This window comes from Rhea pennata, chromosome 8, assembly GCF_028389875.1.
Source record: "Rhea pennata isolate bPtePen1 chromosome 8, bPtePen1.pri, whole genome shotgun sequence".
Taxonomy (NCBI): Eukaryota; Metazoa; Chordata; class Aves; order Rheiformes; family Rheidae; genus Rhea; species Rhea pennata.
In genome coordinates, this window is record NC_084670.1 from 17,179,240 (window position 1) to 17,205,163 (window position 25,924).

At 37.0% G+C, this 25,924-nt stretch overlaps 2 protein-coding genes across 2 annotated transcripts in view; one reads left to right on the plus strand and one right to left on the minus strand.

Annotated features, from left to right (window-relative positions):
• On the plus strand, positions 1–24,162 carry SH3GLB1 (SH3 domain containing GRB2 like, endophilin B1). Its single transcript, XM_062580871.1, has 9 exons — positions 1–171; positions 3,943–4,084; positions 6,839–6,967; positions 9,013–9,146; positions 9,529–9,621; positions 17,185–17,274; positions 17,773–17,873; positions 22,828–23,059; positions 23,689–24,162. Exons 1-9 carry the CDS (start codon positions 100–102, stop codon positions 23,794–23,796), a joined length of 1,101 nt encoding a protein of 366 aa, XP_062436855.1. The 5' UTR covers positions 1–99; the 3' UTR covers positions 23,797–24,162.
• SELENOF (selenoprotein F) overlaps positions 22,305–25,924 on the minus strand; it is a 48,011-nt gene continuing 44,391 nt past the window's right edge. Inside the window, exon 4 of the mRNA XM_062580874.1 lies at positions 22,305–23,378. Within this exon, the coding sequence (XP_062436858.1) occupies positions 23,224–23,378 (155 nt within the window). The 3' untranslated portion in view covers positions 22,305–23,223. The remainder of the gene's footprint in view (positions 23,379–25,924) is intronic.

The following is a 25,924-nucleotide window of genomic DNA, read 5'->3' on the forward strand; positions in this document are numbered from 1 at the left end:
CCGGGGGAGGCGCCGCCCCCGGCGGCTCCCCACAGGGACGGGCCGGAGCGGCCGCCGCCGCGGTGTCGGGCTGAGTCAGCCGCCCCCGCCCCGCCCAAGATGAACATCATGGACTTCAACGTGAAGAAGCTGGCGGCCGACGCGGGCACCTTCCTGAGCCGCGCCGTGCAGGTACGCGCCGGGGCAGGCGGGCGAGGCCGCGGGCCGGCTCCCTCGGCCCGGCCGGGTCTCGGCTGCCGCGGCTCCGCCCCGGCCCGGCGCGGCGCCCCCTCCCCGGGGTGGGGGAAGCGGCGGGCGCCGCGGCCCCCTCGGCGGCGGGGAGCGCGGCCGCGGGGCCGGGCGGGGCGAGCCGCGCCGAGCCGCGGCCCCTGGCGCGCTGCGGGCGGGCGGCGGGGCGAAGGGCCGCTCCCGGGGCCCGCCCCGGCCGGGCGCCGCCCGCGGGGGAGCGGGGCGGCGGAGCTGCAGGGGCGCAGAGTTTTGCTTCATGTTTCCCCGTGCCGGGAAAGAGCAAAACTGTGTCTCGCCGCAGACGAGCAGATGCGTTTTGACAGCCGCCTCAGACATCTTGCTCTCCGATCAGCATGCTCGGGCCTTTGTGTGACACGGGAGCGTTTCCGTGCACTTCGCCTTTTCTCGTTGGTTTCTCTGGGTTCAGTATCGTTTTTAATCTCCTTTGGTAACCTGTTGTTTCTGAGTCGGTTTTTCCCTTTCTTTGCACTGAGGGCACTATAAGCTGTAATCCGCGTGCATTATGTAACCAGACCGGAACGGATTTCCTGTAGGGAGCTGGACACCCGAGCGGTGTGTAGTCATCCGCTCTGGTTTCTCATGAATTCTTGATGGGTCACAGTGAGACCTGGAGCACGATTAAAGTTACTGTCTGGTCTGAAACCAATCTGATGTATTGCCTGTAATGTTGGTATTGTAGCAAAACCAAAAGTCAGCAGCAGAGCTCTGACAAACTTATCTGAAAGCATTTTTGTTCAAATTTACATGAACTTAAGGCAGTTTTTTGTATTTTCTTTGTGATGGGCTTCTTTCCACATGGTCCACTGCCTTCCAGCGCTAGGTGTTTCCCAGGACATCTCTTCCTTTCCAGCCTCCACCCACTTTGTTTTTCTTGCTGGACAAGGGGGAAAAGGCATACAGCTCACCCTTTATTGTGAGATCCTGTGATTGGACTTTGTGATTTCTTTTTGTTTATCTTGACTTTTTACGTGTAAATCAGCTTATTGCATTAAATTAGTATAGGCTTTCTGCAGCCTGCCATGGTTTGAAGCTGATGTGAACTGCGGTTTATCCCAGTGTGCTCTGTCAGCGTTGTTGATTTGTGCCTGAATAGCTGCATCAGTGGTCAGTTCAATGTAGACTAAAATTCAGTGGAAATAGTAATATTCCTCTGCCAGCTACCACTTTCTCCTCTAAAACTGGAAGTTAAATTGGGGCAAAGGAGAGGCAAATCTTTAATGTATTCCTGTAATCTTAAGTTGCTAGCATTCTGTGTCCTACTGCTGTTCCCTGGTTTTTTTTTTTTTTTTTTTTCTTAAGTTACTATCTATGTAAAGTGTGCAGGTGGTATTGAGGAACAATCTTCTTGTGGATTTTTTTTAATATCATCTGGCTGTGGATTTTGTGTCCTCAAGCAAAAAGTACTTGTACTTTTTGTATTGTGTTCAGACCACTATATTCTAGTTAGTAATCTATAGAAAGCTGCAGAGAGAAGTATTTTTGTTTTTTACTTTGGGTGGGAAAAAGCCCTTAAAAGTATATCTTAGTAAAATTCATAGGCTATACCGTATATAAATATTGCTGAAGCGTGCAGTAGTAGGAATGAAGGTCCTTCCTCTTGCCAGCTGCTATGGTATACAAGCTGCCATTCTGGCAGTCAGAAATGATGAGTTGGACTTTTCGTCCTTAGCAGCACTGTTTGAACATAGAGGCTTACATTAATGTATTTTCTCCCTCTGATCGCTTTTGCAATGCAGACTTGAAATGCTTGGGCTGTGACAACTCAGTTTATACAAAGCAGGACAACTTTCTTCTGCATAAGCTGGTCATGTTCAGGCAATTTGGGTGTATATTTTGAATTTAATAATGATAGAGGGCTGGATTAGATGGTTTACTGGTATGGTTTCTTACAGTAGTACTTAAAAATTTTTTTTTAAAAAAGTTATTTTTATTAAAGCTCAATACACTGATACAGATGTATTTGTTTTAAGAGTTCCATTCAAAGTAGAAGATCAATGGTATTTGCCTTCTCTGGAGCAAGTTTCCTTTTGATCAGAGGAAAAAAAATCTTGATATGCCTCCCTTCCCCCCTCCCCCAATGGAGACAGAGTAAAATCTGAAAAAGAATATAAAATAGACCAGTTCAAACTTAGGTTTGAATATTAAAATTAGAATGTTATTAGGAAAGCCCATTTCAGAAACAAATACAATTTCATGGAATTAGTCGATCAAGAAATAACTTTAAAATCATTTATATCGTAGTTTAATAAATTGTGAAAAGCTTTTGTAAACAATTTATAGTACGGGACACCTTTTAAAAGAACCCTTAAAACATGAATAATAGTAGATCCATAAATACTCTCTCTCTCTGTGCTGTAACTGAACTTTCTCACAGAGGCAGCTTGCATGTATGTAGAACCCCCAAAGGTGTAACATTTATCCACGTTTAGAAGTGCACAGTGTCAAAATTATTTTTGGTCTACGTGTAATGGAAATTTAAAAACAAGCTTGGCTAATATAGTTCTGTTTTCTGTTGACCTCTTGTTTCTTACAGATGATTTAAGTATTCCACCTATGAACTTGTTAGAAATAAAGTTTGATAGTCAAAATACATCCAGTCCTATTATGTTCTTTATTGGTAAGCTTGTTAGGCATTTACTTGTAAGCCAGGTTCTTCGAACTGAAAATACCTGACCTTGAACAGACTGTCAAATGCTGAAATTGTAATCATGAGGAAGCTACTTTTTTCAAGAGAGTGGGGAAAATGCTGTGTTAGTTCTGGTTTTATTTGGTTCCCTGACGTGAAACTTCTGTCTTCTCCTTCTCACATAGACTTGGGATTGAAGCACAAACTGGTGGTGTGTTAATAAGAGCTGTCATGGATTAATTACCAACTGAAATGAATAGTTTACTAGTTTTTATTTAGCTAAATGAAGTTTAAGTTGTATTTCGCTGAAGCTGAAACCATAATTTAGAAGAGAACGCTAAAGGTCATCTAACCCTTTTTGTAAAGGATCAATTATATCTGAACAATTACTGGAAGGTTTGTTTAACCCATTCTTAAAAATAAAATATATATTCTGTAACATCCCAGGGCAGTCTAATTTAGCACTTAATCCTTATCTTTAAAAGCATTATCTAATGTCTAATTCTAATTTAAATCTTCATATTGTAGTTTAATGTCATTGCTTTTTGTCCTGTTTGTTGTGGACAGGACAATATTCTTTAAATACATTAAAGGGAGCTGCAAAGAGAATCTGTTGTGTCTTTTGCTTTTACTGTGGAGCAGAGTCAGCTTCAGTTACTTCCGTCTTTCCTTGTATATTTTCTAATCTTTTAATTACCTAGTTATTCTGCACTCTCTCCTTTTGTTTCATGTTTTGGGGAGCACTATGTAAAAATCAAACAGTGCTTCAAATGAGAATTCTCAGCATCAAAGAGAGCAGAGGATTTCTTTATGGTATTATAAATGGCCCTCCTCATCTCAATCTGACTAATGCCATCTCTACCCCCATTTTGTGAAAGCAAGGGTATATTGTTGAGTTTACAAACTTTCAGATTTATCCCTAAATCTTTAATGAAGACCATATAGTGTTCATATCTTTGAAAGCATGATTTGCAACTAATGAGTGAAGATTTACTGTCCTAAAACTGTACTGTGAATCTGTTTCTATGATGTAACTTAGTGTTTTCAACCTGTCTCTCTAACCATAGTTCACAGAAGAAAAGCTTGGTCAAGCAGAGAAGACTGAACTGGATGCTCACCTGGAGAACCTTCTCAGCAAAGCAGAATGCACTAAATTGTGGACAGAAAAAATAATGAAACAGACAGAAGTATTATTACAACCAAATCCAAGTAAGAAGTGCTTCAAGATTTTGTTTGCAACTTCTGAATTTTTGCCTGTGTAACTGTTTACTGACATAGGTATTTTGTAAGTCATGACTAAATACAGCAGTTCTAAAACTGTTAGGGCTGGTGTTAGGAAAGGGCATGTTTTGAAGAGCCACTTAGAATCTGAGATGCCGTGCCGGTTGCGTTCTTCTGGTTCTTCCTTAACCCTTCAAACAGGGAAAACTTTAGGGGGGAAATCTCCAGACTGCATGCATTGTTCGCATACACTCGTTAATCTCTAGTTCACTGACTTTTTTTGTTTGTTTGTTTGTTTGTTTTTGTTTCCTGTTTAACTGAATTTTCTAGTCTAGCTCTAGTTGCTTCCATCTCTTGTTTTCTGTTCTATGCTAGAACATTCTCTATCATAACCAGGTTAATTGGAAAAATTATAAACTAACTTGGATGTAATAATTTAAATGGAACACTTTTAAGACAAAAAGGCTTTTTGTGAGGATAAAGCTGTAATTTCTGACAAATGGGATTTGAGGGGAGTTCTTTAAACCAGCTTTCTACATACTTAAAATCTTAGGTGGCTGTAAAAACTCAAATTCTTTCGTGGAGTACATGAAATGGTTCAAGAACTGTCATCATGACTGACTTTCAACTTTCTTTGCAAAACAATTCAGTTTGAAGAAGGCAAGATGTGCTGAAACATTTGACTTTAACAATTCTTTCACTAAAGAATTCTTTTCTCCAGACACTTCCTGTGTCATTTGCAAGCATTGTAGTTTTTTGTACACTGTACACAAGCAATGAAATGAAGTCTCAAGAGTGCTTTTATCATTGGCAAACCTCTTATAGTAACAATAGCATGGTAGGAGAAATTTAGTTTTCTGGTGTGTTAATTTTGTTGCTTGTTTTCAAGATTGCTGCTATGAGTAGTGATATCGAGGAAATCAGTTTCAGATTCTTATCCTCCAGTCGATGATGTCATCTGTGGCAGGTATGCTAGGGGAGATGACAGTTATAGGGATTTTCCTAGTGCTGAAATCTAGGTTTCAAATCAGGACCTGGTCTGTAGCCATTAGGCAAACTACTATTACCAAAAAATCTAAATCTCCTTCAGGTTCACTCAAATAAATAAAATTATAATACCTCAGCACTGAAAACAGAAATATTCTCATTGCTATGACATACCAAATTAGAGTTTATTAGTACGGGAAAATCATGTACTGATATCATATCTCTAATACCATCTAGGTAAATTCTTTTTAATGCTGATCTTTGAAGTATTATTCTGGAAATCTGTTGCATCGTTTAGTTGTCTAAAAGCTGTGCTTAAGAAAAGCGAGAAACACAACTAATTCTGTGGGAAGTCCGCAAAAGGACTTAAAGAATTTCTACTTTTATATAGACTAGAGGAGACAGTTTTCTTGTTCATTTAATTCAGGAATCCTATTAAATATTTGTAATAGGTATTCACTTTTTTAAAACCTTAGAGTCTTGAATCAGTAACTGGAGGCTGGTAGAACTGCATGAGGAAGTTTCAGTAAAAGGATAATGTGTGGTAGTATCTCAGTTAGGCTGACCAGTCAATTTTCTGATGTCTAAAAATACTCAGTGTTAAATAGTGATCTTCATCTGTGAATGTGACTTCAGCTGCTTGGCAGCCTACTTAGGAGGACTATCACTTTTTCCTGAGAGCTCCTTTTGGTAGTAGTTACTGGAACAACCTGTCTGAGTGAGAGAGAAAAGGCTTCCAGTCAAAATTTTAATAGTATTTTTAGGTTAGACCCATGGCATAATCCAGTAGTTTTAGTTGACCCTTCAGATCTTCTGTCATTTAATTCATCCATAATAAAATTATGACTAGAGCTTAAAAAGGGGGCAGGGGGAAGAAAAGAAAAGGATGTAGTTGGGTCCACCTTGCTTTATGCTTGACAGCGAACTGACAACTGTGTTTTTCTGTGTCAGGCTAACTTTTGTGACACTGACAAAGGAATGGTTATTTAATCCAGTACTGATGGAAGTTGTCTGTGTAGCAGTATGTGTTTTGCTTTCATTGGAGTTTCATGGGAGGTTTGTTCATTGGAGAACAGTTTTGTGGGTTGTCTATGTTACTGTGTGTTGTATTTAGTTCCTGACTGCATGAATGAAGTGAACTAATTATGAAGTCAAAACAATTGGTCAGAAGAAGAAGCTATTTTAAGTAACAGTGTTCCTGTTAATGTCTGTAGAGGCTTTTTTGCCTGAAGAGCATATTGTGGCTGAATGTCATACGTAGTCAAGACAACTTTATCCTTAATTCTGTTGTCTGACCTCAGGAAAGACAGGAATATGAAATGAAACATTTCTTAAATATTGTGATTTGTTTCAGACTTCAAGGAGGTGAGGGGAGTGGAGAAGAGAGGATGAAATTTCTGTGACTGCTGGATTTTCAGAATATATTAAAACAGAACCTACAACAGTTATTTAACTTAATGCCTGTATTGCTAATCCTAACCATAATCTTTGTTAGTTTTTTCTGAGGAAAGGATGGAAAAGGATTTTTTTTTTTTTTTTTTTTTATTAAGCAGAAGTGCTCTATTATGCTCTTGGAGTGAAGACTTCTGGACAAAATACTGAAAAACTATAAATGGGCTGATAGAGTGGTGAAAAGTGTTAAGTTGAGCTTAAATATCTGGAGTTTTGAAAATTCTTTTCCTTTTATATTTGTAAATTATGCTTTGAATAATAGTAAGTCAATACACTTTTTTTTTTTTTTTTTTTTTTTTTAAGACGCTAGGATAGAAGAATTTGTTTATGAGAAGCTGGACCGCAAAGCACCGAGTCGTCTGAATAATCCGGAGTTACTAGGCCAGTATATGATTGATGCAGGGAATGATTTTGGCCCAGGGACAGCTTATGGTAAGTGGAAGCAAAGAATATGGCTTATATGATGCAAAAATGGGAGGAGGGGAATGCAGAAATCTAGTCTTTTTCTTAACAATGTAAAGAGATACTTCTTGCCTTCCTCTAGATAATACAAGGGTTTTTGTGATAGTTTGAGATGACTTGTTGTATAGCTTTGAACATTAAGAGATCAGTGATGAGGTGCCCGGCAACAAGGCAAGAGGCATGAAGTGAAACACAGCAAGTTCCACCTGAATATAAGGAAAAACTTCTTTCCTGGGAGAGTGACAGAGCACTGGAACAAGTTGCCCAGAGAAGTCACAGAGTTTCCTTCTCCGGAGGAAATCCGCTAGAGAACCAAAACCTGCCTGGACGTGATCCTGTCGAACATGTTCTAGGTGACCCTGCTTGAGCACGGAGGTTGGACTAGGTATCTCCAGAGGTCCCTTCCAAACTCAACCATTTTGTGATTGCGTTTCTATCATGATCTAAAGATTATGGAAGATAGCAATTGCTGTTGGAACAAGAACTTCCTTTCCAGATTGGTTACATTCTCCCCTGAACAAATAGTTCTAGAATTTAGTTTCCTGATTAGAATGAAATATATATTGTAGTGCATTTGACAACATTTATGTATGCTATATGTGATGAAGAATAGAAATGTTACCTGAAATTAATTTTATTAGTAAAATGTTTATTTAACTTGACAGTATTCCTATTTTTCTTTATATATATTGTTTTGCTGTCAATGAGAGAGAGTGTAGAATATAATCTTCATTTCCCCGTTCACCACCAGTATTTTATACCTGTGATGGGGAGATTGGGGGTGATGTTGTATATAATTTTTTTCACTGGCTTTTAATTAAATTTTATACATAATATATATAGTTATAATTATAATATGGTGTTCCCTACAACTCTTTAAATTGCTAGATTTAACTGTTAGTTTACCTTAAGCAATTGGAATGCATAGTTATAATGCAGCCTGCAATTGTAAATTGTGATAGCTCACTTTAGTTGCTTGCTTCAGAGTTATTGTAGGAGGGAAATTCTTGTTCTTAGAAGAATGAATTCTTTATATCTGGGAATAATGAACTTTCCTAAGGAAGGAAAGTACATGTTTAAAAAAAAAAAAAAAAGTTTTGTGGAAGATTTATGGATACGCAGTCAATAACAGCAGGCTTTGTTCCTTTAATGGCATAAGAAATTGAAATTATCTGTGATCCCTTTTCTGACCATCAGCCCTATGAATTTTTTCTGTTTGTTTGTTTTAATCAAATAGAATTGTATTTACATGCAGACAGTCCTTTAACTTGCATTTGCTGTAACTTTTATAATTCAGGTCAAGTTTCATGAACCATAAATATAAAGTTACACTGTTACCTTTCATGTGGTGTCACAAAATGTTTTAATGTTCTGAAAACTTAGTGGCTTTTGCAACCCAGACTTTTCAGTTTATTGAAATGCAGTAATGAGAACTGTGTTCTTATGTCCTATCTTCACTTTTAATACCCAATTCAGAACCAGATTTCAAACTATTGTTCAGTTAATGTACAAATGCTACATTTCTTCAAAGAATATATTTAGAATTTGGAGTGGATTGGGAAATAGCGTTATCTTCCAATGTCTAGGTGATTTTCTTCCTCGCTACTAAGTATTTATGACTAATTACTCAATCAAAAATGTGGTAGAAGGGGAGGAGGTTGCTGGATTAATATAAATGGGTACAGTGCCTGGGATTAAAACAAGTGTTCACAGTGGAGTTGCCATAACAGGTGCCACTAATGGAATGTTCTATCTACTTGTTGAAATCTGGCCTTGACTTTCGATCTTTTCATTAATTAAAAAAAAAAATCAAAAAAAGAAATATTTAATAGCTGATTAAGACTTCTTTTAACTACTAGTGTGGCCCTGGATTATCTTTTGAACTGCTCACCTAGACTTCTGTGCCTGTAGAAAGTTGGATTGTTTGTTTGCTTTTGTTTTAGTTTTTATTTTGTTTTGTTTTTAAACCACCTGCCTGGGTCACTATGAAACTTGCATATTTTTTTCCTTTGCAGGAAATGCACTCATTAAATGTGGAGAAACGCAAAAGCGAATTGGGACAGCAGACAGAGAATTAATTCAAACTTCTGCGATAAACTTTCTCACTCCCTTAAGAAACTTTATTGAAGGAGACTACAAAACTATTACTGTAAGTTGAATGTGCTTTCTTTGTGTTTTAGCAATAGTTGTAAATACAAATTTTTAAAATCAAGTGATAGATAATTGTGCATTATTGTATTCTTTAAAATAATGTAGAAAATCAAATCAGAATTTGTGCTGTCATTTTATATTCTTTTCCTTTGACCAGGCAAAATAAATCATTTTGGAAGCTTACTTTTTGTAGCTATTGTGCTGTTAAAACTTCTTATCTTGAGTATAAAAAGCATGAAAATAATTAGGATCTAATTCTGTCTCTTAGTTCAACTTAAAGCTTTATGTATGTGATATTTTATTTTAAAGAAATTGCCATGTAGACAGGATTTGGCTCTTGAATGTATCTTTTCTCTTGCACTAACCTAACTCACTTACAGAAAGAACGTAAACTATTGCAAAACAAACGGCTAGATCTGGACGCAGCAAAAACCAGATTGAAGAAGGCAAAAGTTGCAGAAGCTCGAGCTGCAGTAAGTAGAGTTTTTTGATGTCGTTTTTTTAACTTGTCTATAGCTTTAAAGCTTATTTTATATATTTATAAATTTAATTGATTGCTTAGGTTTCCAGCTAGCTTCTTGTCCTTGCTATTTTTCTAAACGAGACATAGGAAATGCCTCAGTGGAACATGAGAAAGAGAAAGTGGATTGCTCATCAAAGTGATGTTTTATTTTTAAATATTCCATCAAGCTTAACTTGCTTGACCCGAGTAAATATTTATTTTCTCCTTTTTCTATGCTAGATAAGCCTTTAGTGCCAAGCACAACTAAGTACAATATGCCACATGGTTTACTTTAATGTGTAAGTACAAATCATTCAAATGCTGAAAAAATATTTAGTGAAACATTTTGTCCTGTAAAAATAACCAAATGTTGGCATTTGGCTATCTGCAAGTGTACAGTTACTTCCAACTGATGAACCTGTCTGGACTTCTCTATATCAAAAATATTTGTAGCTTACTCCTTCTATGTTGCTTACAATTTCACATCACCATATAGAGCAGGACTCTTAAATTCGTATCTCTTAACCATTCATGTTTTCTCAAGAAATGCTTGTTCAAGGAGACTGAAATGTTAGTGAACTAAAAAGCTCTTGCTTTTGAAACACTTTAAAATACCTCTAAACGATAGGATAATCAAATGTGTGTAATTTCAGCAGGGTGTATGCTTTTAGTGTTTTCATAACTACCTGTGGACTGCTTTCCTAAAACTTCAGCAGTTAGTGAAATGATGGATAGTCAGCTTTTCTTTTTCCCCCATAAAAGTTAATGTAAGAGAGGTGATCCACACAGACTTAAGAAATATGGACAGGTTAAGTACAAAGGGACAATGTGCATGGTATGGAGGATGGAGAGAAAAAAAAGCAGGATTTTCAGATTTTGTTGTTTTTTCTGAATGGATTGCTGTCCTGAAAGACATAAGACGCTTCATCTATGAGGCTGAGCTTCACAGATGAAACAGCTCCCAGCTTTGGTATGCTGAACCCTTCTAAAAAGCCAGCATCTCTACCACTTGATGATTCTGCTTCTGCTTCTCCATTCTACATGTCATGCATACTGCTTCTGTGTATTTGAAACGTATGTATTTCTCAAGTCCCTGCATGCATTTTTCTCTTTACTAATTTTTATAGAACAAATTACTTTGCTCTGTCAAACTTTGTTGCTTAATTCATGCAGCTGACAGTGGTGAGTGGAGCAGGGTATTAGCCAGCAGTGGAATTTGGAAACACTGCGGGGAGAGAGAGAGAGAGAGGCAAAGGATAGTGAGCTGTGCCTTTACTTAGATTTGTTCGAAGTTAAATGTTCAAAGGAAAAGCAAATGTTTTGTTTGTTAGCTTTGTAGTGGTGTGGTGGCAGCTATGTATCTTGCTTCCTAAAGCAGTAGAAAGACCATAAGGAAATTGTTTGCATTAAGCTTATCATTAAAAGGAAGGGTCTACACTTTGGTTTATTAATTCCGTTAGCAATGTAAAATCTTAATCATCCAGTGCTGGGTGCTCTGACACATTGCTCCCAATTGCTGCTTCTGTTACCTGACTGGTCTTAAATATTCATGGAGCAAATACTTCATAGCTTTATTCAAAATAATTCATATCTAATTCAGTGATGATAAAAGCATGAAACCCCAGATCTCTTACATCGCTTCAAAATGCCTTGGTTGCATTTTAATACCAGTGTAAGTGTTTGAGACTTAGAAATGCAGTGGATTTTAGAATTCTGAGACACAAGAAAAAGGACCTCTCTACACTCTGCAAGAAGTGAGGACTTAAATGGCAACAGGTGTGATACAAATGGCTCACCTTCTGCTGGATCACTTATTTATAAAGGAAGATGTCTGACAAAACTTGCTGAGCTGATGTCATGATGCACATTCTTCCAAGCTTCATTGTTTTCTTTGACATGCTAGAATAGAGTGAAAAATTAGTATCTACATTTGATTTTGTGTTGTAGAAGTACTTAAGATTTGAGGAAAAGACATCCTCCCATGCTTAATGTACAAATGAGGTAACTTAAATCAGTATCTAAAATAACTGTTTAGATTTCTGTATTCAGTTCACAGTTTTGCTTAGCTTAAACTTGCATTGTTTTGTGTCAATAACCTGTTCACCTGCTATGTTCACAGTATAACTTGGTTTTGTCTTTATGCACTTAAGCAACTAAACACCTCTCAACCTGAAGAGAATAACATTATGGTAAATGTCTCTTACATGCTCAACTTGCTGCATGTAAAATGGCTAAAGGTTTGTTGGCCTCCTGTGTTCATTCATTTCCTTACTAAGTGTTTCCTCTTGCTATTCAGCTTATGTGGTCTTGTTTAAGATGTTTTTTCCAGGAACAACTTGCTACTACAACCTTTATGCACATTTCTTCCTGCCACTGTCTTGATTGTGTCGTCAGCAGCTTTTAACTGTTGAAATATGAAAGTTAAAGAACTGCATTGCAAGAAGGAACTAGGACAGCAAGCTAGACTAATTTCTAGATTAAATTCCTTGCAGTTTTTTGATTTAGCTCTACTATTGCTATTACTTTAACACTCAATTTGAGATACCTCTGCAACGTTAATAATAAATTGTTTAGTTCAGTGAAGATTCTTGTGAAAGAGGAAACTGAGTGGAATTAGCAAGAGAAATCACTCACTTGTCTGTCTCAGTCATTATTTAACCTGATGTTGAAACAAGAATATTTTTTCATAGTTTCAGTATTTTAATACATTAAGATAACTTAAATTCATTCATAATGTAACTTAGTCTCTGTTCATATCGTTTTCTAAGTAGTTATGTTTGTGGTGATAGCTTGTTTTTAAATGTATTTTTATAAGAATCTAAATTCAGCAAGTCATACACTTTGTTTCACAGATGTAGTGGTATGCATGCTGACTTTAGTTTCATTGTACATGAAAGGCTTTGGGCAACTGACTCATTTATAGCAATCCTCAAATTTCTTTGAAGTCCTAAAGAAAGATAGGGAAGTGTTTAAAAGCTAAAATATGGTTGCATATTATATTAAAGCACCACAACTCTCTAAGTGTGTATGTTTTTTATTCCCCCCGCCCCGCTTTACTTTTAATGCTGACTAGATATGGGCTGAGGAAGTGACAAAAGTAAGTAAACAGTTTAGAAATTGCAGCATTCTGAAACTATAACTTGTGCTGGTGTAATGTAATAAAGGATATTGCATGTTGCTATTTCAGTCTAATGTTTGTCTTCTGATGCAGTACATCAGAATATGCTGGTTCTCTCCGGGCACTTTCAAATTCTGGTGGTGATACAAAGCTCATGGCTTGTTTTATAGTAAGCTGTTTCTGGCTAGCTCTCCCTTAGTACCATATGATTTTCATGTGACAAGATGTAATAGAAAAAGAACTATAGAGCTTATCTTTCAAAAATTACTGGTATGGTGGCCTATTAAACTCCTAACAGTGAGCTTATAGGAAAGTTTTCAGAAAGGTTGAGGTCTACTCTAACCTGTTCTGAAAAACGCTGAGCTGAAGCTACTACTCAGACAACAGAGCAATTCTTAAAATGCTGGAGCACGTGCCGGCAGCTCTAAGCAAACTATTTTTGTGGGTTTTTTTCCTTCTACTTTTGCAGTTTCACCAAAGGATGGAATACTTATTTTAAAAAAACTGAAGTTAGGAAGTAGACCAATCTAAAAACTGTACTTAGGGTTATAGATGCATATTAGCCTCTCGGCAGGGGCTGCAACTTTCTCTCTCTTGCTGTGCCTTGCCTTGGAAGGGAGCAAGCTCAGTGGAGCTAATGGAGTATTAGGTGATAGCTACTCCTGTGCCATGAGCAAGGCTACTCTTGGGCTCATTGGCTAGGAAAAAGCAGTATGGGGAACAGGCTGTACGAAGCTGAATTACTGGTTAAGAGTCAATTTCACAGGGGATTTCTGTGGAGGAATGGAAATAGAGATTAAAGCTGGTAACAGAGTAAGGGTAGCTGGAGGGCTGGGGCTTTGGAGCATGGTTTTTAAAGGGGAACAAGATTGGCAGCTGAGGGGAGTTGCTGTTAGAAGCTGGGATACAAAGTTTTGGGTGAAATTTGGGATATTTTAAGAGAAGTTATATTAAAGCTTCTTATATTCCAAATTTGTGTGGTGCAAAAAGGTTTAGGTGGGCTAGAGAATGGAATTTATGTGTAAATGTGCAAGTTTAGGGGGAAGGAGGAGTTATAAGAGAACTCTAAAAAGAGGATAAGGTCAACTTTGATCCTAAGGTTGAAGAATTATTGCATTATTTAAGTAAAGAAACGATTTGGAAGCAGCAATCCTCTTTGCTGGAGTACTTGGTACTGTTTTGGGGAAAATGTGACAGGAGAGCAGTACTGCTGGAAAGAAAACTAAACTTGAAGTTTAATGGCTATTAGAAACAGAACTATTGGCTGTTCAGAGAAGATGACAAGCAACTTTAAAAGTAGTGAAAATAAGACGTTGTATCTTGAAGAGAAAGAAAAATAACATGAAATACTTAACCATGGCTTAAAGGAGACTAAAAGTTTTAAATCTCACCACGTATTATGTAATTCTGGGTTCCTTCTTTATTGAACATACGAAAACCAGAAACTATTCAGGACAAAATACAATACATACCTTCCACCACAGGAACAGTAACCAGTCCAGGTTTCTAAAGGCAGTCTGTCTTTCTATGTTTAAAAGTCAGAGAAAGAGATTAATAGGCTTGTTAAAATTCAAATGTGAGGAGATACTGAGATCTGTCATTACGGATTTCAGCCTGTCCTGTAATCTTTACATCAATTACAATCTTTTTGAGATAGGACAAAAGATCTACCTGCTGTTAGTGATAAACTTTCTTTAGTTTAACTTCCCTCCTGAACTATGGAATTGGAGTTTATGTAGTACTGTGCTATGAAACACACTGGGTAGGTACTCCTGTTGTGCATTTTGAACACCTGAGTTTTATAATAAGTCTTTCTCAGTGTCCAGTGTAGTCAATATAAAGAGCAGAGGCTTTTAGTGTATGTTCAGCCCATTGATAGGCTATTGTTGAGCATCAAGAGGATCTCATCTTTCTTTGGCTATAGAGGAGACAAGGAGGGCTAACTATACTGGGTAGTGTGATTACATCCATTATTGCCATTTTAGTAATTGCCTCCATAATAAAACAAGATTAGGAAGGTGATTGTGTTTTCCTGTGCTCTTATGATCATGTGTTTCTTAGCTACAGGCTTGTACAGTATTTCCAAGGATCATTCATATATATATATATACACACACACACACACATATATATATATATGTATGTGTGTGTGTATATATATGTATTCATAGTCTGAATTTGGAGAGATTTTGAATTTCTCCATATTCAGAACCCAAAATCTTATTCTGAACTTGAGGAGCAAGCAATATTTTGAGAGATCTTCATAGGAGATACCAGTTGAGGCCTTCAAATTGTTTTAAAAAAATATGACTGCAGCTGAAGGTTGCAGCAAAGTTTAGGCTTGTGTTTTGAAGCCCTTTGTTCCATTCAGAGACAGAGATAATCTGATCATAAGCTTCCTAGACTGAAAAAGTCAGCTGTTTCCGGCCTTTACCATGATATGTAGAACACACGTGCTGTACTGCTACCGTTCACCTAGCAGTATTGAAAAATAGAGATGAGCAAAATAGATGAAGCATCCTATCACATACTTTGACTTTGTAGAGATTTCTATAAATTTAATACCTTGGGGTCTTGTAAAGCATGGTTCTATTTAAAGTCACTCTGTGAACTACATTTAATTAATACATGTTACCACATTGGTCAATTTGCCTTTTTTACGTAAGTAGTTGTTTTGATATCACATTGTTGAAAGAAACAAATATTCTGATGCAGATTTCCCCCTCTTGTATTTTCCTATTTGCATGTGTTTACTTACCTGGCAGGAAGGAAAATACACTTTAGCAATTGCTGACTTCAGAGAAGTAAGAGACTAGACCATTTATTTCCAGATAAATGGTTAAATGGTTTACCTATTAATTTGCTTTCCTTGTAAAGGAATTGAAGTTGGTAATAGAGAAAGGAGTGCTTTTCTTCCCCTCTTGGGTATCAGACTTCCTTTTATTCCCCTGCCTGTTACTACATTTCTCTAAGGGCCTGCCAGATAGATTTCACTGATATTAATTCAAAGATTTAATAGCAAAATTCCAAGCAACTATTCTTGCCTCAACTCACTTGGAAAACTTAATTAGTCTGTAACTTGATATGTACGCTGCTATATCAGTTTTAAATAAACATACAGGACTCTGTAGCTGCTTCCTCAGAGTCTTTATTTTAATTAAAGTGTAAGCCTTCACAGCTGCAGAGACTTCAGCTGAAAAGCATTTCTTGGGTAACTGCATCATTCTTCTGTGCTTGTTTCTAAGATTAAAATCCTTCTGTGTTCCAAGCAACTTTTCATATTGATTAGAATTGATGCTATGCAAGAGCAAGATGTTTGCAACCGCATAAAATCCTTTTGAAATTAATGTCGTATCATTAAGTTTCCTGAAAATGTATTTCTGTACTCCATTATGTTAAGAACAGTAACTGCTTCATCTCAGGATTAATGAAGAGTTTTGCCTTTGGGTTCTTCTTTAGAAACAGGGTACTAAATATATTTAAGCATTGAATAAAGGTAGTCTGGATTCCAGAGCTGAGGACTTTCTTTCCTGGAATAGTAAATCTTGGACATTATGCTACATCTTTTTATGGGCATTTTGAGTAGTTTCATTTTTCTCAAAATACCATTCAAAATAATTAAGAATTTTTCCAGTTGAAGTTGTTCAAAACAGCTAATAATAGATTTATTAAAATATTTTTGATAACTACACGTAACAAAGGATGAACTTGGATAAGGAATTATTTAAATATCACATTTAAATGCAATAATTTTTAAAGAAATTTTACTTCTAACTGGAATTAGAACATTTGCTATGGTTTGGATATATTTATTTTTAAGGACACCTCAATTCCAGTCTCCAGAAATAGTTGTAGTAGCTTGGCAGCCAATATGAGGCATTGATTGGTAAACTATTCTGTTGAAACTCACTGTCAAAGCTTTATGCATGGCTGATTGCTGTGCAGTTGCCTGACAAAAATAATGCCAGTTTTACACTAAGTTTTGTGAGCAGAGCCCTTTTAACCTGAAGCGTAGAAAAAAAAATTATATTGTCCTTGGCTGCCACAGCTATGCTGGCAGAAATGATGGTGCAAACACTGTTATGCCAATGAACAATTGGTTGGTTTTGCAGAGGGGTGGAGTAATATTGCTGGCAGAAAAATGCCTTCTTTGGGATATGTTGCATTTACATGGTAGAAGTCTGCTGATGCAGCTGTCTGTTGGGTAGACAGAGCCTCAACAGCTCTGAGCCAAATGCAGCTATTCTCTTTATACAGTAGTTCAGATCTGCAAAGATAAAGCACAGGATTTAAACACCTAAGCACGTGATTAAATGCGTTTGTACGAATAGCGCTGCATACAGTGGGAGCGTTGCAGTAGGAAGGTGTAATAGAGTACTTTGTGCAAACGTCTAAGTGCATGTTTACTTCTTCTAGTCAGAACAGGAAGTACGAATTACTCAGAGCGAATTCGACCGTCAAGCAGAGATTACCAGACTTCTGCTGGAAGGCATCAGCAGTACACATGTAAGTACCCCAAATGGGGGCGGGGGGTGGCAACATTCAAAATCAGGGCATTTCAGCAGTAAATACAGTAAGCTACTTGGGAACTTTGGGCTGCTAGCTTTCATTTCAGTGCCTTAGTGCATCAAGCAACTGTGTTCATTTCTGAATTATAGTTTACTGTCCTCGCAGTTTAACGTTAGTCCCTCTGTTAACACTGAACTCAGGAGTTTTCATCGTTTATGCTCAGCTTTGCACTGAAAGTTGAAACCACAAAAAAAGGTGCTAAAATATTTATTTCATTGTTCAAATAATACAGGTAACTAATAAGATGCCTGTACAGTACTTATTTGAGGGGATGTGTTGATTCTGTGACATTTTATCTCAGTTACCCGTTATATGCAGGCACTATGCCTGTGTGTCATAAATTGCTGTGTGCCAATGCCATTATTACCACCTAGTTAGGAGACTAGTTTTCTAATGCAGTGTAACACTTAACTTGAATTGTATACTCTATTATAGGCGCATCATCTTCGCTGTCTGAATGATTTTGTTGAAGCTCAGATGACGTATTATGCACAATGTTACCAGTATATGTTGGATCTCCAGAAACAACTTGGAAGGTAGTAACACTACAAAAATCCTTCTAGTTAAGATTTTTTTCTAAGGCCTTATCTAGAGTAGGAAAGCTTATGCTGCTGTATAGCAGTGGTATACACCCCAGCACAGGAATGCTGGAGTGATAAATAATAGATACGTTTTAGTGTAATTGCTCTGGAAATACTGTGGTATATCTACTTCCCTAAGCCTATAGATAGGACTAATGCCTTTTGAGAGCAGATTTAGTGATATTTTTCGTATTTTACAATTGAGGATGGGGAGACCATGGTAACCTCATTTGATGGCATAGAGATGGATTTTTAGTTTTACTTGTAATTGTTTAGTTGTCTAATACTTTGTGCTAGAAAATCACAATACGATATGGGAAAAGTTGTTTGCTTGTAAATTCACATTGCTTCTTTATTTTACCCTGCTTAATTTGAAAATGCAACTGTATTCTCTGTGAATTGCTAGCATATATAATGTACTTAAGGAGAAATGTACTTCATAATGTGTGAAATAGTAATCCAAAGGTGTGGAAGCAATGGAATGGGCACTAACTTATCTGGTTTTCTAGTTACCTAGCTGTTCTGCTAGTGGCTGTAGCAGTTTTTAAAGTAAGAGTATAAACCGTCAGACTCATTGCTTAGTGCTCATAATCCTTTCCTTGATATTTGTTATGCTATAAAGAGATTTACGTGCTTACTTTTCATATGGTTTCCCTATTCAAGTTCTCCTTTACCAATTAGAGTCTCTATAAAGGTTATTCCAGACAGTGTTATTTAGGTGAGCAGATGGTTTGAAGAATTGCTTGTGCTTAGAAGTTTACTGTAATAGCTCTTCTAAATAACTGTCTCTATAAAGTCTCTCTTCTTATTTTTGTCATGAAGAGGAAGTAAAAACAAAACTGCATTCTTGAGTCTTGTCCCTGTACTGATCTGCTACTTCCTGTGGCATTTGATCTCCTTTCCTTGATTTGTTTAAATGTATAGTTTAAAGGCTTTTCCAAAAATCTTTTGGAAAAAGCTTTTTTCAAAAAGTCTTCAAAGGTATTTTTTAAAAATAAGCTACATTTTTAAAGCTACATTCCCCTGAAAGAAGTATACAGCTATAAAAGTAGGTAGCACATAAATGCAAATAGTGGAATTGAAAGCTTGAGAATAAACATTCACGGAAGTAAGGGCAAGAATTAAATGAAGTATATATACACTACTATTTTGAGAAGAGGATGTTTTAAAAATCTGTTTTGTTATCCTAGTTGACTTACCAAACAAAAGTTTAAGCATAATGACTTTAACCTAAAGATAGTATTTCTCTTTAAAATCTCTTGCTTTAAGATGTATAACTTGTCCATAACAGCTGTCTTCCAGTTGTATGTAGATTGCTACCAGGTATAAAATACTTATTTGAAGAAAATAGTGTCTTTAGGAAAACAAAGATGCATCTTTATGTGGCTGTTTTCTGATTAGTATTTTTGATAAAATTATTGTGACTGCTATAAGACCAAAAGCATGGAAGCTTTCCAAACTCCAAATGCTGCAAACAGCTGAATGAAATTTATCTGCCTACATAGATTAAAACAGTAATGGTGTTAAATCTTGGGCCTGTCTTTGCTTCCTTCCTTCCTTGAGCAAGGAAGTCCCACTTTGCTATCATTAAGGGAAAGCACAGGGAGAGGTTCTCAGGTTGTGCTCCTTGCGTTGGAAGTTGCTCATTTTATAGGCATGTGCTGCATAGCACTTCTCAAGTTATACATAGGCAAATATAGCCACCAAATAATCAGCTTAGGCAGCTCAGCTAGATGCTGATTATATTTGCCAGCACTTGGTTAAAAAGTGACATATAGCACAGTGTTACATGTGCTCTTTTCATACGTTTATGAATGACATTGTTCCATATTCTCATACGAAAGCCATGATTGGGGGATTTATTTTTATTTTGAGATCTTTAGTGACCCAAAGGTATGCAAGCTCCAACTGGGGTAGTTTGTTGCTTGAAATAGAAACCAGGTTCTTGGAGTAGACACGTGTTACATACTTTATCTTAATCAGAACCTAGGGCTTAAACCCTAACCCAGTTCACACTGAGACTGTTCAAGTTCCAAGTCTGAGCATTGGTTTTGTTGATGTACACTGCAGAGTCAGCTGTATCACAAGGTGGTGGAAACTTGTGCTCAGTTCTCTTTATAAAAATAGACGTGGTTTTATCGATGTTTCTCTTCAAGGCAGCACTAGCTGCTTATCCTTCTACTGCTTCCCCCTTTCTGTGGGGTTGCTTAAAGAATCAAATACCCCATGTGAAAAAACAAGCTCTTCTCACTCTCCCCACCCCCCCCTAGAATGAAACAAATCTATTTCAAATATTCTGGTTCTTTGGCTTTTTTTTTTTTTTTTTTTTTTTTTTCTTGCTGATAACTGCTTTTGCTGTGAATTTTCTCAGCTTCTTTGCCAGCCAACCTAAACTTTGGCAACACTTAGTTTTCAATCTTGCCCATTACTAGTCCCCTACTAAATAAGCTGTGAAACTCTTACTACTCAAGTGTTTAAAAAAAAAAATCCAAGACAGTCTCTGTATCTATTTCAGTTATGTGCCTACATATGGCTTTGCGTATGAGGCTTTACTGATCGACAAGAAAGAGTGTCTAGGACGTTTTGGGTTGCTTTTTCACTAATTGTACAAACCAGTGACCTTTTGAACTGAGCAAAATGCTTTTCAAGTAATTGCTATGTTAAAAGACAGGGTTAGCAATATATTAAACTGTGTTCAGAAACAACTGATTGTCATTTAAAATGAATTTCCTCTGTTTGAATGCTAGCTGTTAAAGTAATAAATACATCCTAGAGCATGATGGAGTTTCTCTACCAAAATGCAGAGGTCTTGCTCTTCTGTTGTTCTACTAATGTGTTTTGCTCAGGGGACTTGATAAGCTGGTTCGAAAAATTAATCTGGAAAATAAAAGAAACATTTTTTCCTGGAGTTGTTTTCTCTCCTGTGTGAGTTGAACCAGCTCTTTTTGATCAAATAAGATCAAGCTGAACCAAAGGGGGAAGTTGGACTTCATCCTTTTGACAATAGTAGAGTGCTAACTTAACTTGCAACAGTCTCCTGAAACTGTATCCAAATGTTTATACATAATTCAATCTAACTGTAAAGGGGATACCTCAATCCCTCACACTGTACTCCTGCTGTTTCCCTTCAGACAGCTATGACAGTTACATGGCTGCAAGGTGAATCTGTTCAGCAAGCCCTTCTGATGGAAAGTTATGAATCTTGATAATTTTTGTTGGAGCAGACTGTTGAATCCACTCAGAAGCAACTGACTGCTGCATCTGACTGAAATCACAAAGGAACATTTCTGCAATAAAGGGATAGAGGCGTAGGACCATCCTGTTTGGTGGCTATGTAAGATGAGATACAGTGTGAAAACAGTGTGCAGTACTGCTGCAGGTGATCTGCGTTGGGGCTGCCTCAATTCCACTTATGTTCGTGGCCACACAGTCCAAAACTTAGTCACTGATAGATTTAGTTTTCACCTGTATCAGCTCCCTAAAGCAGCTTGACTGTATGAGCAGACATGGGTGTGGGAAAATACTGATCTTGATTTAAATGGTTAAAGTTGCCATAGAACTGCATCTTTAGGAAGAACTATCTGATAGGCTCAGATACCCAAAATGAATAGATGATCATTATGTCAAAATAATAGTTGTAAAAAAAAAAAAAAAAAAAAAAAAAAAAAAAAAAAGTCCACATCCAGGATGTTAATGAAAAAGCACCTGTATAGAAGGACTGGTGAGGAAAGTTGTAGCTGAGAATCACAAGTGTTGACTGACTAGTTGATGTGTAGATCAATCAGGAAGATGTAAAAAAAATAAAGCTACAGTTCCACATCATCCTGACCTCAGTCTTACCTTCTTCTCTGCATCAACTTTAGCACATATCAAACCCTTCATTAACCTGCTTTTAAGGTAGAATCAGGTGAGTGTTGGTACACCGTAAGGCAGCAAGGGACAAAGCATGACTGCATCAATTGCTAAATAAATTAGTTTTGGTTGCCATAGAACTGCATCCCAGGAGGTAGGTCAAAGTTACATGAGACACTGACCCAATCTCACAGCTCATCGTTGCCCCCTACATCCACCAAAAGAAATCTCTTGCTTCCTTGCTCATCTGTGCTCCTTCCACTTTTCAGACATGTGATTCTGTCCTTTCCCTTGCATCTGCTCTGGCATTCATCATGCTCTCTTCTGATTCAGCTTACTAATTTAGTAGTCAGTTACAGACTTTTTTACTGGATTAATTTTCAGCCAGATAAATGAGGTGAATTTCCTTTATGGAAGGGTCTGGCCAGCACTAGAGCTGGCATGGAACAAGCAGCAGTCTGACCTAGAAAGGAGGGACTCAACTTAGTTTAAATTCATCTTTAATGAAAGAAATATTTTTGTTTTGCAGCCTGCAGCAAGCTGTATCAACAGACTGAGTTAAAAAAAAAAATACTGTGAAATACTGTGGGTTTTTTGTTTTCTTTTCAGAGGGAGGGTATGTTTTTAACCTTCATTGTTTCCCTGATCTGGTTCACCAGCACAATCTTAATTGTAGCCACATAATTAAGGAATGAGCAGCAGCGGGGGGTGGAGGCTACTTTTACCGGCAGAGCTGCCAAAGAAAATGTTTGTTAAACTACTGAATTGAGTCTTACCAACAGTGCTTTTCTTTTTCTTTTAGGAGGCAAATATCAATTTTTTCTTTAAGGAGACAGTCTTTCTTTTAAAGTATATTGGCTTGGTTTATCCTACAGGTTCAGAGAAGGTGTTTTTAGTTTATACAAGTATTAGTGCTATTCTGCTGCTGCTGTCTACTGGTGCTTATTTCATAGTTGATAAGAAAAGCAAGAATATTAATCTAGGCATGGAGGCATATATGATTATCCATGTAGAACTGATTTACCCAGTAGTTAACTTGTTTTGTTTTCTTCCACAGCTTTCCATCTACCTTCCTGTCTAACAATAATCAGTCTTCCTCAGCCCCTGTGCAAAACGTTTCTGCTCCCTCAGTCTTGGCCTCAGCCTCTGCTTCATTGCCTTCAGTAACCAATTCAATAGTTACTTCAGGCTTCAGTGAACTGAAGTCATTAAGTGGCAGCAGGAAGGCAAGAGTTCTCTATGATTACGATGCTGCAAACAGCAGTGAATTATCACTACTTGCAGATGAGGTAAGAGTTTTCTAAGTACCTTGATCATTTAAGAGTAAAATCAGAATGCTTGTGACTAACTAGTAAAGATATGCCACATTTATAAATCTCTGTAGCTGATTCCGAAGCTAAAATTGTTTTGTACATTATAATCTATAGTGAGGATTAACTTTTTTTATACCTGCTTAGCTTGCAAGAATGTTTGCTATACAATCAAGGCACAATTCTGCTGTCTTCCTTTTACTACATCTTCTCCAGTGAGAGGTCCCAGGGTCCCATCCAATGCCATCCTTCTTTTTGTGATGTGCTTGAAGATCCAAAGAACTTGCTTTTAGGTTGCCTGTTAAAATTAAAGTTGATAGTGATTTACCAGATCTATGTGTAAAATCCAGCAGAAACAGCAATAAATAACATTTCATCTGGAAAGGGGACTTTTCAAGAGGGACTTTAAACTATGCTACCATATATACTTTTCCAAGGACCTGTGAAGTAATTGTTATGAACACTAGTTTATTTTCCATGGATGCTTATATTAAATGCTCTATTGAACTTGATTGATCTCAGATCTTAGATCTCATAAATCACATGAAGGTAGAGCACAATATTTCCAGGCAATGGCAATGTTATAATAATCTGTTTCTGTTCTTCAGGTGATAACAGTATACAGCATCCCTGGCATGGATTCAGACTGGCTGATGGGTGAAAGGGGAAATCAGAAAGGCAAAGTGCCTATTACTTATCTAGAACTGCTAAACTGAATGGTTGGCTTGAATAAAGACTGTCAATTATGGTGACAACATATTTATATACAATTAATGTAATGTAAGCAGGTTTAAGTGTCTTCCATGTTACTGTCTTAAGGGACAAATACCAGCCATTACAAGCTGGCTCTTCTGCCAGCATGGTTGCATGGTAAATACTCTATTCAAGCTTAATGTGTTTAAAACTTTTACTTCATGTGCCAAGAACATGTTTCCTACAGTTTTGTTTCTACTGAAGTTTTCACTAATACAAGCTTCTACTTTTGAGTAATCTAGATTGAAAGCAGGAGGTACTGTTTTCTACTGAAATTTTTCATTAATGGCAAGCTTTTCTTCACATAAAATAAACTTATTGTGAATTGATACAGTTGTAATGCACTTTATTTGAACAACCCAAAACAAATGTAAGATATAAACCTTAAGTAAGTCCTTATGGTTCTATTCTCCAACATATGTGGAATACAAATGTGCTGAAATGTATATGGCTATCCACTTGGTAGCTTGTGCTTTTAATCACGTTTAAAAAATGGAAACAGTGGCTCTCTGTTGAATATCTAAGGGAAATTCCTCGTATGTTGAGATTTTTTTAGGATGCATATAGGTGGATTGGTACAAATTAGTGAAATAAGATGCAACATTTACAGAAGTCTAGTTTAACTCTTCAGCTAACACTGGCACTAGGTGCTTAGCTAACTGCTTCTGATCAGCAACCAAAAGTTCTTTAATATTAATCATTGTAAATGTGTATTGCTGAAACTTTCAGTGATACAAATTACTTTGGTGGGTTAGATAAAATTGTTTTTATATAATCTATGTGGATGTTTAATTAAAAAACTAGAAGTGTCTATCTTGAATTGTACTTCCAGAAATAGTCTTTCATTTTTACAGTACAGCAGTTACATTAAAGCAAATACATTTAATTGGTTCATCTGTTGCAGCCTTCTCAGGACAACTATCAAGAAAATCCTAAATGTGTTCAGTCTGTCAATTGCAAAGATTAGAGGACACTTCAGTAGTGATTCCTGATTAATTAGAATTCATCATGACTAATTCAAAGGCTGCCTGAGTGTGATCCTGTGCAGTGTGCTCTAGGGGATCCTGCTTGAGCAGGACGGTTGCACTAGATGATCTCCATAGGTCTATTCCAACCTCAGCCATGCTATGATTCTGTGATAATACCTTAAATAAAATAAAAAGGTATAGTCCTACAGTTGTGAAAAAAAACCCCAATAATTTCACCACAGTGGCTTTATTCTACAGTCCTCTCTACCTCTATGTGAACTGTCATCAAATGTGCTTAAATTCAGATCAGTATTATTCATTTGACTTAATTTATCCTCATAGAATATTCAAGACTACATAGGTCAGCTAATTCAAAAATGTAGTTGACTCATTGCTAAACTGAATAATTTGTTTCCTTTTAAAATACAATGACATGTTAAAGAGCAGCATTAAGAAAGTTAGTAGGGTTTTAGTGAAATAAAAGCACTGCAACTATACGAAATCAGCATTTGGCAGCAGTCAAAAGTATTAGATTTTATTTGTCAGCAGCTTAAGCTATGTGTGAGAGAAATTGCAAGACTCCTTAGCCCAACAAAACTGTAAATCCCTGTCAATTCCCTGTTTCTCTTTAACTGTAAACCATAAGTAAATTTCCTCTAATTAAAAAGGTGTTACTGTTGCGCTGACTCACTGTACCGCAAGGTTGTTTGTTGAACCATTGAGAAGGGAGCCTGGTAGAAACATGCTTGTTTAATATGATTAATTTGAAGAGAGCTTTATTGCAGATAGCCCCAAACTCAGCCTCTCTGGATGTCTCTTTGTGGAGAACTTCCAAACTTAAATTTAAATTGGAGTTTTTTGGTTTGACTTTCTGACTCAACACTTTACGCATGAAGGATGTAGGTAACATCAGTTGGCTTCGGGTCTCTCATTTCTTGAATTAATTCCTTATTTTCTTAGAACAAGCTTTATTTTTGGGGGGGGGGAGGGGAAGGGAAGGAAAGAAAAAGGTAAACCAGCCCCCCAAAAGCTCTGTAGATGTTTTAGGCATTTGGGAAATTAGATATCAAACTTTGCATATTTCTCACTTTTATTCTTTAGCTTATATTTAATATTTGGTTTG

Coding starts and splice junctions, on each gene's coding strand:
- SH3GLB1 (XM_062580871.1), top strand. CDS start 100: ATGAACATCATGGACTTCAACGTGAAGAAGCTGGCGGCCGACGCGGGC. Junction 17,275..17,772: donor AAGGCATCAGCAGTACACAT/GTAAGTACCCCA, acceptor ACTCTATTATAG/GCGCATCATCTTCGCTGTCT. Junction 17,874..22,827: donor CTCCAGAAACAACTTGGAAG/GTAGTAACACTA, acceptor TTTCTTCCACAG/CTTTCCATCTACCTTCCTGT.